This window comes from Spermophilus citellus (genome assembly GCF_964194105.1).
Source record: "Spermophilus citellus genome assembly, chromosome: 4".
In the NCBI taxonomy this organism is placed as follows: domain Eukaryota; kingdom Metazoa; phylum Chordata; class Mammalia; order Rodentia; family Sciuridae; genus Spermophilus; species Spermophilus citellus.
In genome coordinates, this window is record NC_138185.1 from 67,799,217 (window position 1) to 67,814,008 (window position 14,792).

Below are 14,792 nucleotides of genomic sequence, written 5' to 3' on the forward strand. Positions count from 1 at the left end.
GCCACATCGATGTTCATAGCAGCACAATTCACAATAGCTAGACTGTGGAACCAACCCAGATGCCCTTCAATAGATGAATGGATAAAAAAAATGTGGCATTTATACACAATGGAGTACTATGCAGCAATAAAAATGACAAAATCATAGAATTTGCAGGGAAATGGATGGCACTAGAGCAGATTATGCTTAGTGAAGCTAGCCAATCCCTAAAAAACAAATACCAAATGTCTTCTTTGATATAATGAGAGCAACTATGAACAGAGCAGGGAGGAAGAGTAGGAAGAAAAGATTAACATTAAACAGAGACACGAGATGGGAGGGAAAGGGAGAGAAAAGGGAAATTACATGGAAATGAAGGGAGACCCTCATTGCTATACAAAATTACATATAAGAGGTTGTGAGGGGAATGGGAAAATAAACAAGGAGAGAAATGAATTACAGTAGATGGGGTAGAGAGAGAAGATGGGAGGGGAGGGGAGGGGGGATAGTAGGGGATAGGAAAGGTAGCAGAATACAACAATTACTAATAGGGCATTATGTAAAATTGTGGATGTGTAACTGACGTGATTCTGCAATCTGCATTTGGGGTAAAATTGGGGGTTCATAACCCACTTCAATCTAATGTATGAAATATGATATGTCAAGAGCTTTGTAATGTTGTGAACAACCAATAAAAAAAAAAGAAAAAAAGAAAAAGAAAAAAAAAAGAAAGTAAATAGAATGTGTGGAATGGGAGTTACACTTTGAGACAGAGTGCCAAAAATTCACTATAAGGATTAACATTAGTAGTGGGCCATGATAAATAAAAAGCAGTCATTCAAAGAGCAATAATTAAAGAACCTAGACAAAAGCATGCTAGTGGACAGAAAGAATAAGAAAGCCCTGAGGCAAAAAAATTCTTGAGTTTGAAGAGGAGCATGAGGCTAGAGTACAGGAATGGACAAAATGTATATGGTGAAGTCAGAAAGACAAAGGAGCCAGACCACATCAGGCTTTACAGGCTGTGACAGAGAATCTGGATTTCACTATAAACTTAATAAATTATATATTAAAGTTTCTTCAACAAAGGGAGATAAAAATGGATTATTTACATTTACCATAACAGTTCAAAAAAATTAATTTGAAAAAAAAATTTTAAATAAGTTTGCATATTTCATGGGTGGCTAGAGATTAAACTGAGAGCCTCATGCACACTCCATCACAAAGCTAAGTTAGTGTTAAACCTAAATGCAAAAAGAATTACTTTTTCATTGATTATAAGGCAAACCACTGTTTTATGTGTTAACAGAAAAAATGCTGCCAATTATAGTCATTAGATGTCATCTACAGTAATACACAGCCTGATTTTAGAGTTATTGAAGTGTGATAAATGTTCGTTCCTAGAATAAATGAAAAACAATATTACAAACCAGGATCTAGACTTCAGTGGACGAGTGGTTCAATTATATCATAGAAGGCTGACATGAAAAGAACAATGTAAGAGTACACATAGAAAAATTAAGCATGGGGCTAGGATTGTGGCTCAGCAGTAGAGCACTTGCCTAGCACAGGTGGGACCCGGGTTTAATCCTCAACACCACATAAAAATAAAGGCATTGTGTTATATCCATCTATACCTAAAAAATAAATATTAAAACAAACAAACAACAACAACAAAAAACTAAGCATGACTAATAAAAACTCAACTATTTGTGAGGTATGCCTATCTCTGAGTAGACATTTAAAATGACATACTTCTGTGTTGGAGCTAGGACAGAACACAAACTTATATAGTGCTGGAGGTATTATAAATTAATAGCCTTTCTGAATGGCTATCTAGCAATATATTATAACTAGAAATATTAATTCTCTTTGATTCTGATATTCTGTTCTGGTGTGAATAGGAAAATAATATGCATCAAGAATTAGAGAAATATTAATTTAAAAAAATAGTAAAATGGAATCAATCAAGCCAAGCATGGTAGTCCATGCTTGTAATCGCAGCTATTTGGGAGGCTGAGGCAGAAAGATTGCATGACATAGGCCAGTCTGAGTAACTCAGCAAGATCCTGTCTTAATAGAACATTTTTTAAAAATGTTATTTTTAAAAAACATGCTAAAAAGCATTCAGTGGTAAGAGTGCTTGCTTAATATGTATGAGGCCCTGGGTTCCATTCCTAATTCTGAAAAAAATTAAAAAAAAAAAAAGGAAACTGCAAAGTATGTAGTGCTTGTTTCCCTAAGCATTCTGCTGACTGGTTCAGTTGAGAACATTCATTTTATCCCTACCACAATGCTCTGCTTTGACCTACTCTTAAAATACAGAGGTAAGTCATGACAAACTCAGAAGCAGAAAATGTGAAGTCCATGTTTCTGATGAACACCAGAACCTGTAGTAGGCAGTAGGTTTTCCTGGGCTCACTTACATGACCTTGCTCTCTGACTTTTCCCAAAGAAGTTTATAAACTGTCAAAGGACACTGAAGCCAAACTGGAACACAGACATGATCTTGTGAAAGCAATTGCTCTTTTCTTACACAGCTAAGTCTGTGCTTGACATCTGGTTTTGCCAGACCAAGCAAAATATCACTTAGGGATATTCTTCACATCATAAAACCATAAAAAGAAGCAAAAGAATGATCATCAACTCAGGAATATGAGGAGGCAAGCACAGTGGTACACTCCTGTAATCTCAGCTACTCAGAAAACTTGAGTCGGGAAGATGGCAAGTTTGAAGCCAGCATGGGCAACCAAGCAAGACCCTGTCTAAAAATAAAAAATTAAAAGGGCTGGAGGTGTAGCTCAACAGTAGAGCACCCCTGGATTCAATCCCAAGACTGCAAAACAAGCAAGCAAGCAAACAAACAACAAATAAAATAGAATTTGAGGAGGAATCCAAACAAGGAAGGGAATTAGACTGAGTAGGGGTATACAGGAGATTTCAAGGTACTAGTAATATTCTATATAGATAGGTACATAGATGCATATTTTATTAGCATTCTTTAAACTATACAACTGTATAGGTATATCTTTACTTTTCTACATATATATCTCACAATAAAATTAATTTAAGAATAACAATCTTACTAGGATTCTGATTGGGTTTTCACAAATTTATAATCTGGAAACACCGACATTTTAAAGCTTTCTCAACAGGAAAGGAATGTAATTATTTTCATTTACTTTGTTCTTTTTTCATATTTTTAGCTGAGTTTTAAGTCTTCTTCATTTACATCTTACACGTTTTCTACATTTCAAACTTATCCAACTTTTTGCAACAGTGAATAAGCTGCTTTAATATTACGTTTTCAAATTTACTACTAAGGGAAAACTACTAATTTCTGTAAGTTAAACTTGCATCCTGCAATCTTACTGAACTCTATTAGTGGTTCTAATTGTTTCCAGTTGATTTTGATTGTCTAGGTAATTAATTCACCTCCAACTCTTACATATTCTAAAGCCTAATAATAAAGCCTATCCCCCATTACCATCCTTTTTTTCTCAAAATATTCTTTTGCATTTCTTGGTCACTCATTTTCCTTAATAAGGTTTCCCTTTACTGGGTTAAGACCTTCTGATGGAACAATTCTTGATTTCCCATCTGATATAGTGATTAGTACCTCTGAGACTACTATCATCAGTAGTAGTCTAATGCTTAAATACTATTGTAATAAAATTTCTTTACAAATTTTCTCCATTTTCATAGAAATAGGAAATTCAATCTTGATGGATTTATCTCATATTCTGCCATTTTGCTCATATCATTCATTATGTTCTTCTGTTTTTTCTAGTTGATTTCTTTTTTATCAGGGGTGGGTGTGTGTGTGTGTGAGAGAGAGTGAGAGTGAAAGAGAGAGAGAGAGGGGGTCTCCCTGTGTTGTCCAGGCCAGTCTCAAATCATCCCCCCCATTTAGCCTTCCAAGTAGCTGGGGCTATTGGTGCACACAACCATGCCCAGCTTTCTATTTCTTTTATCATTTGTTTTTGTAAAATTGGAGTAAATGTATGAGATACCCTTGTTTTCATAAATACTTATAGATGTTCCCTGATATAACACAGGCTCTGGCTCTTAGTTTTAAACTAAAATTGGTTGCATTTATAAAGTAAACCAGGTTACTGCGAGAGAGGGGAAGGAGGATATTTTTCACTGTATACTTATATGTACCTTTGGAATTCTGAAACATATAAATGTATTATTTCTTAAAAAAATAAAGTTTATACCAATTAAATACATATATACTTTTTAATCAAATAAAAATGCTTCTTATTCCAATTTTAGAATATGTCTTAGGAATATAATCTGTATAATCATTTCTCAGCATCTCCTGATACATGTATATTAGCTTCTCTAATAGTCTCTTTAAGAATTTTTCTTTATTAAATTGCTTTGTATTCTTAGGATAAATATAATTTTGTTGTTACCAGAGATTGAACCCAGGAATGCTCGACACTGAGTCACATCCCCTTTTAATTTTGAGACAGGGTCTCACAAAGTTGCTTAGGGCCTCAATAAGTGGCTGAGGCCGGTTTGGAACTTCTCCTGCCTCAGCCTTCTGAGCCTCTGGGATTACAGGCATGTGGCACCACACCTAGCTAGGATAAATATAATTTTGACCATCAATACAGGTTGAGTAATCATTATATAAAATGCCCAGATCCAGAAGTGCTTCAAATTTTAGAATTTTTTCAGATTTAAGAATGTTTGCGGGGCTGGGATTGTGGCTCAGCAGTAGAGCGCTCGCCTAGCACGGGCGGGACCTGAATTCGATCCTCAGCACCACATAAAAATAATGGCATTGTGTTGTATCCATCTACACCTAAAAAAATAAATATTAAAAAAAAAAAAGTCCTACAGAAGTAGGACTTAAAAAAAAAAGAATGTCTGCATAAACATACTGAGATATCTTGGGAATGGGACCCAAGTCTAGACAAAATTCATTTGCATTTCATATATACCTCATACATGTACCACTGAAGTAACTATATAATACTTTTAGCAGACCTGCATTTTGACTGTGACCTATCATATGAGATCAAGTATAGAATTTTCTACTTGTGCTCAAAAATTGTGGATTGTGGAGCATATCAGATTTTAGGTTTTGGATCGGGATGCTCAATCTATAATTCTTCTAATATTCCTGACAGAGAAAGAATTTTAGGGTTAGAAAAGAGTATCTGGTATCTTTGTAAATCAGAAAAACCTACACACACAGAACAGTCAAAATGCAAACAAAAACATTTAAAGCCAATAAAGCTTAAATGATTTGTTGAAGGACAAGAAACCAAGACTTACAACCCCTTGGCTCAATATTTGGCTTAAGTTTTTTTTTTTTTAACTAATTTTTTACCAATACCAATATGCAATATTTGAAAAAATTTTCCTTTTATAATAAGGTTTCTGAATGATAAACAATTTACTCCATAAAAGCAGTATGGGTTTGTTGCTGTTCTAGGTTTAAAAACCTCTAGAGTCAGTTCTTTCTTCTTCTTCTTCTTCTTTTTTTTTTTTTTTTTTAACATTTCTTATTTCATCCTAATATAGAATTATTCCAGGTACCTTTGTATTGACCTCATTTGGGCATTTATTTTTTTGTGTCAGCTATTTCAAATATATTAATGACATAATTATGTGTCAGCCTCTAAAAATAATGTTTTATCATTCTGATTTTCAGATTCCTTATTATAAATTATCAATTAAGTCAATTATTTACTGATTTTTACTGTTTTTTCAAAGGCTAAACCTCTTAGTTTCTATTTACACCTTACTGATTTAATCATCCTAAATCCAATGCACACTAAATACTTAACAAATGTCCATTAAATTATAAAACTACACTTCTCTCTTTTTTCCTTTCTTTGGTGCTAGGGATGGAATCCAGGATATTGCACATATTACCTATCATAGGCTACACCCCCAACCCCATGTTTCAGTTTCTAAGAAGGCAATGAAATCAATCTTCAAGTAATTTCTAATTTTCAAAAAGCGCAACAAAAATGATTTTTACTTAGTCAAGACTCCATAGATTAAAGTGTCAAGTTTCTTGCTTTAGGCTACCACTGTAGGTGAAAATAAAAAGCATAAATGTTAGCTGGGCATGGGGGTGCACACCTATAACCCCAGCAACTCAGGAGGTTGTGGTAGGAAGATCCCAAGTTCAAGACCAGCCTCAGCAACTTGGCAAGACTCTATGTCACAAAATTAAAAAGGCTAGGGATGTAAGCATCCCTGGGTTCAAACGCCAGTATCAAGAGAAAAAAAAGGGGGAGGCATGTTAATTTGATAGATGAAAGAAAATTTAAAACATGAAGACCAAGTGCAGTATAAAGGCTGGGTAGAAACAAATAAAACCCAAAGCTTTCTTTTAGGGTTGCTACTGAGCTTTCCCACAGCACCATCTAGTGGACATCCAGCAACTTTTACCACTATCAATAAGGAGAATGACAAAAGGAACTACAGATTGGATTTTTCAAAAATACCTGCAATCTCTGAAAAACTGCTGCATCATTAGCTGACTACACATACCTGAATGAGGTCCAAGATCCCAAGTTCACTCTCTGATGAATCCACACAAAATACAAAGTACAGGGTAGCATAGTGCCGGTAAATCAATTTGTAGTCAGCGCCACCAATCAAACTGTGGAAGATGGGAAACATTTAAACGTCTTTATTTTAAACTCTGCCAAGGAATAAGAAAGGGCCCAATCAAAAAGGGAAAGCTAAATGCTAAAAGCAGACCATTTCTACCATGTAAATGGCAACCAAGTTTGGTAGAGATACCTAAAGCCACCTTAACTCACTTTTTTTCCTGCCAATCCTCCTAGGCACCAAATATCTACCTGTGTAATACATGAAGCACAATAATGCAACTGCTTCACAAACAGAACTGGGCTCTTGAGTAAATCATGTTCAAGTTGCATCAAGTACACACATACTAGAGTATGACAGAAGAACAATAATGATGAAGGCCACCCAAAAGTGGTGATATGGAGAGAAAAATGAAGCTGACAGTTTACCTTCCACCCTCCAAGAAGTTACAGATGTTGTCATCCCGCTTGAGGACTAGATGGAAAGTCTCTCGAACAATCTGCTGTTGAATTTCTTCTGGCTATGGACAAAACAACAACAATAACAAGGTAAATCAGAGGACAAATTTTAAAAACTACATCCCATCATTGAGGATGGCCAGGGAAAACAAGTGCTTCAAAATTGGGAACAACATTTAGTACTAGTTTCCCAAAAAGATAAAAACAACGGGTAGTGAAAAAACAGTGACTATAGAAAAACAGAATTTGCTATAGGAATTAAGACCGGGTATATGTACTAGGTATCTTGGTCACTAACTATCTTATAAGTAAGCTGCAGGGCTGCAGACATAGCTCAGTGGTAAAATGCTTGCTTAGCAATATAAAGAGCCTTAAGTCTGATCCCAGCACAGCTTTATAAATAAAAATAAAAACTCATACAAAGAATAACCAAAGTCCTGATCCTAAAGTTTGTCTTCAACTGGAAAACATCTATGACAAGTAAATAACAAACCTCAATGGTTCTAACACTCCATGAAGATCAAGATGTAATCATTTACATGTTTTAAGAAACTAAATTTGCCCTCGTTTGTAGTGGTTACACAGGTACTACATATAAAATCGATGTTACCAGTGGGGTAAAGCAGTGAATGCCTGTAATCCCAGGCACTTGGGAGGCTGGCAGGAGAATTACAAGTCTAAGGCCAGTCTGGGCAACTCAGCAAAACCCTGTCTCAAAATAAAAGTTTTAAATGGGCTTGAGGTGTAGCTCAGTGGTAAGAGTGCTACTGGGTTCAATTCCCAGTACTGCTAAGGAAAAAAAAAAAAAAAAGAAAGAAAAAATGCTGTTATCAACAAAGTTATTGAAAAAGACAGAAAAAGTTCTTTGCACAGTTGAGAATTTAGAACAGTTGAACAGAGCTAAAAATAATTTTTTTGCACTTACCATTCAATTACTACACACTTGATAACTCACATTTTACTTCCACTTCTACATATGTGCTTCACAATATTACTAGTATGGTAACATAAAAAAGGATAATAGGAGGGAGAAGCCGGTCAATAAGACAGAAAGTAATGAAAAGCTCTAGTCCCAAGTTCTCAAATCTACTAATGTGCAAGCAATCAGCTAGGACTACTGTATAGATGTAGATTCTGATTTACAAGGTTTAGGTTAGGTGCTGAGACTGCAATTCTAACAAGCTCCCAGGTGATGTCAATGCTGCTGAATTGGGACTATGAGTAAGTAGCAAAGCTTTTTTTTTTTTTAATTTTTAAATAAAAAGAAAAAAAAATCTTCAGATTGAACCTGCCCCAAGAGTCAGATATTATGATCAAGTAAATTTTAAAAAGTTATTAAGTAGAAAAAGAAAACAGGGAAAATGTCATTATGAGGAAATTACTTTGACTCAGTGTGGGTATAGAGTGGCTCAGTATTTACTGAATAGATTAATACAAACTTGCTAATCACTGGTCACTGCTAATTAGAGTAAATCAATCACTATTATCCTGGTTTCTACCTAAAGAACACACAAAGCTCACAGATGCTAGGATGTTGTAAAAGATTAACTCTGTGTGCTCAAATACAAAACATGCCAAACATCAGCATTTTTTGAAACTGACAAAAACAGCTTTTAAACTAAAGCCTTTCATCTGACTCTAGGGGGAAGTGGCAGCAGTGAGAAGGTGGTATGAAAGAATGAGACCAACTAATTTCTAGTTCATCAAAAAGGCAAACTACCAATTGCCTCCATGCTTCAGTTATTTTTAACAACCCCTCATATCTTTTTAGGACTCTGCAGTTTTCAAGGGACTTTCACTCATTAACTCATGAGTTCTTATAAAAATCCTATGATATCCAAAGACATAGAAATGGCCAATAAGCACAAGAAAAGATGCTCAACATCATTAGTCATTATGGAAATAGAAATGAAAATCACTTTATACCCACTAAAACGACTTTACTTAAAAAGGCAAACAACAGGTTTTTGTGAGGATGTGGAGAAAAAAGGAATCCTAATACACTGCTTATGGAAATGTAAAATGGTTCTGCCACTTGTAAAACTGTTTGGCAGTTTCTGAAAAAATACACTACAGAGTTACCACATGATCCAGCAATTCTACTTGTAGCTGTGTAGCCAAGAGGAATGAAAATATATGTCCATGCAAAAACTTATTCGTGAATGTTGAAGCAGCATCATTCACAAGAGCAAGAGTAGAAACATCAACTGATGGACAAAATATGATATTATCCATACAATGGAACATTATGATAATAAAAAGGAATGAAACACTGATACATGCGTGCTACAACATAGAACACTGAGAACATTTTACTAAATGAAAGACTACACATTGTTATGGATCCATTTATATGCAATGTCCAGAATGGGCAAATTAAGAGAGACAAAAAGTAGGTAAAAGGTTGCCTAGGGCTGGGAGTGTTGAAAGAGAAATAGGGAATCACTGTTAATGGATAGGAGTTGCTTTGGTGGGCGAGATGATAAAAATGTTCTAAACTTGACTGTGAAGGATGTTATTGTACACTTTAAATAGGTGAACTGTATGTTATGGTGACTTACCTCTCTCTCTAATACACACACACACACACACACACACACACACGGGCTTCTCTCAAATATAAATTGAAAAGTTATACTGGATGCTCATAATTTTTTTTTTACTTCAATGTAATCTACTCAATAAAATGTAACCTAGCTTTTAAATTTTTGTTTTAAAAAAAGTAAATTATTTTTTCATTTCTATTTGACAAAAGAGAAAATAAAAGTCTGAAATAGATTTATTAACTTGCCAATAGACACAAGAATAGAAAAGGTGGAGCTAAGGCCTGAATGTAAGTTTTGGGTTTCAGACTCCCCGTTATATAACAATTTTGAAACCTGGCCGCGAAGAAATAAAATGTTGAGGGTCAGGACCGCAAATAACGATATTTCTGTTTTTCCAGAGGAATATTTTTGGAAAATTCAAAGGAAATGCTTATTGAGCCTTCACGTGGCAGCATGTATAATTCCTCATCATTTTTCCATTTTCAAAGTGATTTTCTTCAATCCTACTGAGTAAAAGGTAGTAGTCCCTAGGCAGCCCCAGCTACCACGGGGGGGGGGGGGGATTCCAAGAAAGAATTTTTTCAGATCCCCTGAAAAACAAAAACTGTTAAGAAGCCGAATGTCTATTTCCTCGAGAATCTTCGGTCAACAACCAAAAAGATTAAAGAAAGTGACTTAAACCATTTAAGTTCTCAATGAGACACACTCCCCACCGTCTCTTATACCTGGTGCCGAGACGCAAATGTCAGAAAATAACACAGAAAATATGGAGTCTAGAAAGGGTTCAGAAAAGAGCGGGGGCAGCGGGACTGGAAACCAACGGCCTGACACCCCCCAGTTCAGGGAAAGAGGCTAAGTAGCGTGAGGGTCGTGCACAATGCAGTAGCCCGATGGGGACAGCAGGCAGTGCGGGGTGAAGGCTAGGGGCCTAGGGGGCGTTCAGAAGGGGCGTGGCGAACCGGGCGGCACTCACGAAACGCTGGTAGAAGCGAACCAGCCGAGGCTTCCCGTGGTTGTTGAAAACCAGAATCGCCTGAATCATCTTTGCCAGGGACGCTTCTCTCGGAATCTGCTGCTACCAGAAAGCGCCTCCTTCCGTCACAACACAGGCACTTCCGGCTGGTGCCTTGCTAAGAGCCGCTCCCGGAAACTCAGCTCCAGCGCCCAGGAGCCCGGCTATCCAAGGGTCCCGCCTCTCTGGGGAGGGCAAGTGTGGGCGCCTAGGACCGGCGTCTCCCTGGCCCGCATTAGTTGGCCAGTCAGAACCTGACCGGAACCGGATTCTGGATCTGTGCAACCCCAGCAGACTCCAGAATCCCGGCGCACAGCAGAGCACTTCGGAAAAGCTGATCCTGAAGCAGCCGCTCCTGCGGTGGAGAAGAGACAGTGGAACCTTGCGTTTCTCACCATCTGCACCAAACACGCATTCCTGCCCTCCCCATAACGCTCGCAGAGCGCTCTCCAAGTGGAGAGCCGCTGAGTTTAGCCATTCTTCGGTTCATTTTTATTTTTCAGTATTACAGACAGACAATGCTGCAGTGATTTATATAAACGTCTCATGGTGCAAATAGGCTGCTTCTCCACGGTAGATGGTGTATGTTGGAATTACGGGCTCTTTAATACAATTCTATGTAAAAGGTACCGGAGATCACAAATTGATAATGTTCTTGTTTTCTCTTTTAATGACCTAATATGGATGAGATGGAGCATGTTCTTACACTGCGGGTGACTGCATATCTATTCTGCTGCAAACAAGGGAACCATTTGATGTGAGTCAAAAGACTTTATGTATTATATATAACATTATATTCCAGTTCCAGAATTTATAATAAAAGGTGGATGTGTGAAAAGATTTAGACTTGAGAAGGTTACGTGTCAGCAGTGTTATTACAGGGAAAATGGGAGGCAAGCTATTCCAAAATGAGAAGTTGGTTAAATGCATTGTTCTACAAGCATGAGAAATTCTAAATGGTTTTTATGAATGATTTATGATACAGGAAAATGTTCATGATCTATTAAGTGAAAAGATTACACAGAATATGTACAGGACAATTCACTTTGCACAAGACAAAGTAAATACACTAAAATATGAATAACAATTGTATCTGGTGGAATGGCAGCGTCAGCAGGTTTTTTTGTTCAGCGCAGGCCCTGGAACCATACTGTCCTGATTCAAATTATGGCTCTGGCACCTTGGGTAAGTGTTCTCATTTGTAGAACAGGCATAATATCAGGTTTCCTTACCTGGAATACTGGGAAATGATTCTACTCACCCCAGACACAAAAGGAATTAATATTTGTTAGTATTTGGAAGAGAGTATTTGGAACATAATTGAGTACTAGATAAGTGATTTTAAAACATCTTTGGGTGGTCGGATTATGGATTTTTTTTCTAATAAATATATATTACTTTTGTAGTCAGGAGTTTTTTTTTAATAAATAAAAATCCAGAAGGTAATTCCACTGAAACTTAACAAAATGTTTTAAGTGTTGAGGAAGAATATCCAAGAAAACTCTAAAACAGAATTAAGAGGAACAAGTTCTACCAACTACTAAATCCTACTAGAATGGTTTAACTTGTAATTAAAGGGAGACTTATTGAAATATAATAGATAATTTAGGCATAATATAATTTTAATCAATGATAAAAACAAATTGTAAACAAAAAATTGTAATTTGACATTGTTAAGAAATTTTGTAAATACTGTTAAGGTAATCAATTAGCAATTTGAAAATAAGCAGTTTCCTCACTTTCAGTTTGGGTATATGCTAGTGTTGAACCCAGGTACACTTTACCACTGAGCTTTTTTTATTATTATTATTGCTTTATTTTAAGACATCCCCAATGCTTTTTATTATTATTATTGTTTTATTTTAAGACAGGCTGGCCTGGAACTTGGAATACCTCCTGAATAGCTAGGATTACAGGCTTGCACCACAATGCCTGGCCACTGAATGTCTAATATCTGAAAAGAGACTGTATTAGCTTAGAAACAATTTTTTAAAAAATCACAAAATGTCAACAACTGTATGTATATAAAGATTATAATTTTGCACGAAGAGGGAATTTTTGAAAGTGGAAAAATAGTTGTTGAAATATGGCAAATGATCATATTTAAAATACAGTAGATAAATGAGTAAAGAAACTGAGTAACAAAAGAGGAAATAGATACAGGAAATAAAAAAATGCTTAAGCTCACTATAAATGGGGAAAAGGACAAATTAAAATATATTAAAGTGTATTTTCACCTTATCAAATATCATTTTTAAAAATTTTTTTGTATCCAATTCTGGCAAAAAAAAAAAAAGCATGAAAATGGTTCTCTCCTACATTGCTAGTGAAATTACAGTTTAGAACAACCCTTTGGGGAAGCAATTTGGCAAGATAACAAGAATTTTACAAAAGACTCTGAGATTCCCAGTAATGTGACTCCTGGGAATCTGTTCTAAATAACAAACAAACCAAGAGTGTGGTGGGGGAGAAGAGGGTTGAGGGCATAGCCTTTTCAACATTTTTTGTTGAATAAACATTTTTTGTTGGCTAAATAGACTTAAATACCCCCAAATTAGACCATGATAGAACTATTCAACAGTCGTCAATGTTATAAGTGATGGTTATAAAGACTATGTAGCAGTATGAAAAGTGATTATGTAACATTAATGGGAAAAGTAATATCAGATTTTATGTGTAGACATATTAAAAAACAAAATACTAAAAAAAATTGTGAATGAATGAAATTCTGGGTTTTTTTTTTTTAACCCCCAGGGTGCTAGGATGAACCCAGGGTCCCCACACAGTTGCTGAGGCATAGCAGCTTTCATTCTCCTGCCCTAGTTTTGGGGAAGAGGATTTTGCCTCAGTTTCCCTACCCTCTGAGCCTGGAACCCTCAACCCTTTTGGTTTTTCCTCCTCCCCTACACTCCCTAGACACAGGCTGGGCTTCTGCAGAACCTTCGTATCACAATACAATTTACCCGGACACTGGATATCATTCTTGGGCCCATCTTCTTCCCATGTCCTACTGATTCTGCCCCTGAGTGCCCCTGGAACCATTTTCTTCTGCCCACCCAATTAGTGCTATAGACCCCAAATTGTCAGCCTCACACCTAGACAATTGTGAGGGTCTCCTATGAACTTATTACTGCCAGTTTCTCTGCAGCCAAATGAGCTTTGAACACCTGAAGATGAGACCATACCTGATCTCCATCTCAAGAGTCTTAGTTCAAATACACCTCCCACACCCCCAACTCCCACCCTCTGAGCTCTGGCAAAAATGGTCTTTCCCTTCCTCAGTCCCCTCCAAGACCCTGAATCCTGATTGTTGCTTCAGGACTTCCAGTAGTTAATACGGTCTTTGAAACCTGACACAAAAGGCCTCCTTGTTTGCAGTGGTGGCCTGCTTGTGAGTTTACCATCAACCACAGTGCTTTGGATAGCAGGGTACCTGCACTGGGTGTTTCTACCCTCAGTCAATGTCCCAGTTCACCTCCTGCTCAATCACCTTCCTGACCACCCCCAAGGCTGAGGGCCCAACTTGAGTTGCCTATGAACCAGCTCCATTCAGATATAGGCCACCAGTGACGTGGCTACTACATTCTCTGGCCCCTATATCCAAAACTCTTCTATAGGTCAGGAAGCAGAGCACAGTGGAAGGCATGTAAGCTTCACCTTTGACAGCTCTGGATTTGAATCCCACTCTGCCATTTTTTTTGCTCGCAAGTTCTTAAACTCTCTGAGCCCCATTTTCTCCTGTGTAATGTGCATGTGGAAACAAAATAGTCCAGTAGTTAATATGGTCTTTGAAACCTGACTGCCTGGGTTTAAATTCCTCTCTCAGATAGTATCCATGGAGCCTTAGACCTTCAGTCTCAAATGAAATAATGGGGACAATAATCATGTGTACCTCATGGGATTGTGACAGTTAGGCAAGCTATTGGAAGTACTTAGCACAAGTACTAGCACCAGGAAGAACACAATAGTGAGTGGCTGTAATGATGATGGGAAGCACCCAGCACTGTTTGAAACATCGGAGAGACTCAATAAATGCTAATTTCCCACCACCCTCTTTTCCCCAGGTCAAGAAGGATTCATATGCCATGGACATGCAGATTCCACTTCGGATTTCATCACATCTGGGTGTCACAAACTGTCACAGAACACTTCCAGAGCAAGGTTCATGACCCAAGACCAATGGCTTTCTTCTAGGAACATTGCTCAGCTTCA

General features: G+C 37.0%; 1 protein-coding gene and 1 long non-coding RNA gene across 3 annotated transcripts in view; one reads left to right on the forward strand and one right to left on the reverse strand.

The window, feature by feature from the left end:
- Window positions 1-10,704, reverse strand: part of AP3S2 (adaptor related protein complex 3 subunit sigma 2) — a 56,830-nt gene extending 46,126 nt beyond the window's left edge. Inside the window, exons 1-3 of one of the 2 annotated variants that reach the window (XM_081292802.1) lie at window positions 10,542-10,704; window positions 6,993-7,084; window positions 6,502-6,613 (exon numbers count right to left, since the gene is read on the reverse strand). In XM_081292802.1, coding sequence (XP_081148928.1) covers window positions 6,502-6,613; window positions 6,993-7,084; window positions 10,542-10,610 — 273 coding nt within the window. In that variant the 5' untranslated portion in view covers window positions 10,611-10,704. The remainder of the gene's footprint in view (window positions 1-6,501; window positions 6,614-6,992; window positions 7,085-10,541) is intronic. The other variant, XM_081292801.1, reaches the window with a different exon arrangement.
- Window positions 10,705-10,807: 103 nt separating this feature from the next.
- On the forward strand, window positions 10,808-14,768 carry LOC308648110. Its single transcript, XR_014021784.1, has 3 exons — window positions 10,808-11,337; window positions 11,712-11,765; window positions 14,645-14,768. It is a non-coding gene; the product is annotated as an uncharacterized lncRNA (long non-coding RNA).
- The last annotated feature ends 24 nt before the right edge of the window (window positions 14,769-14,792 follow it).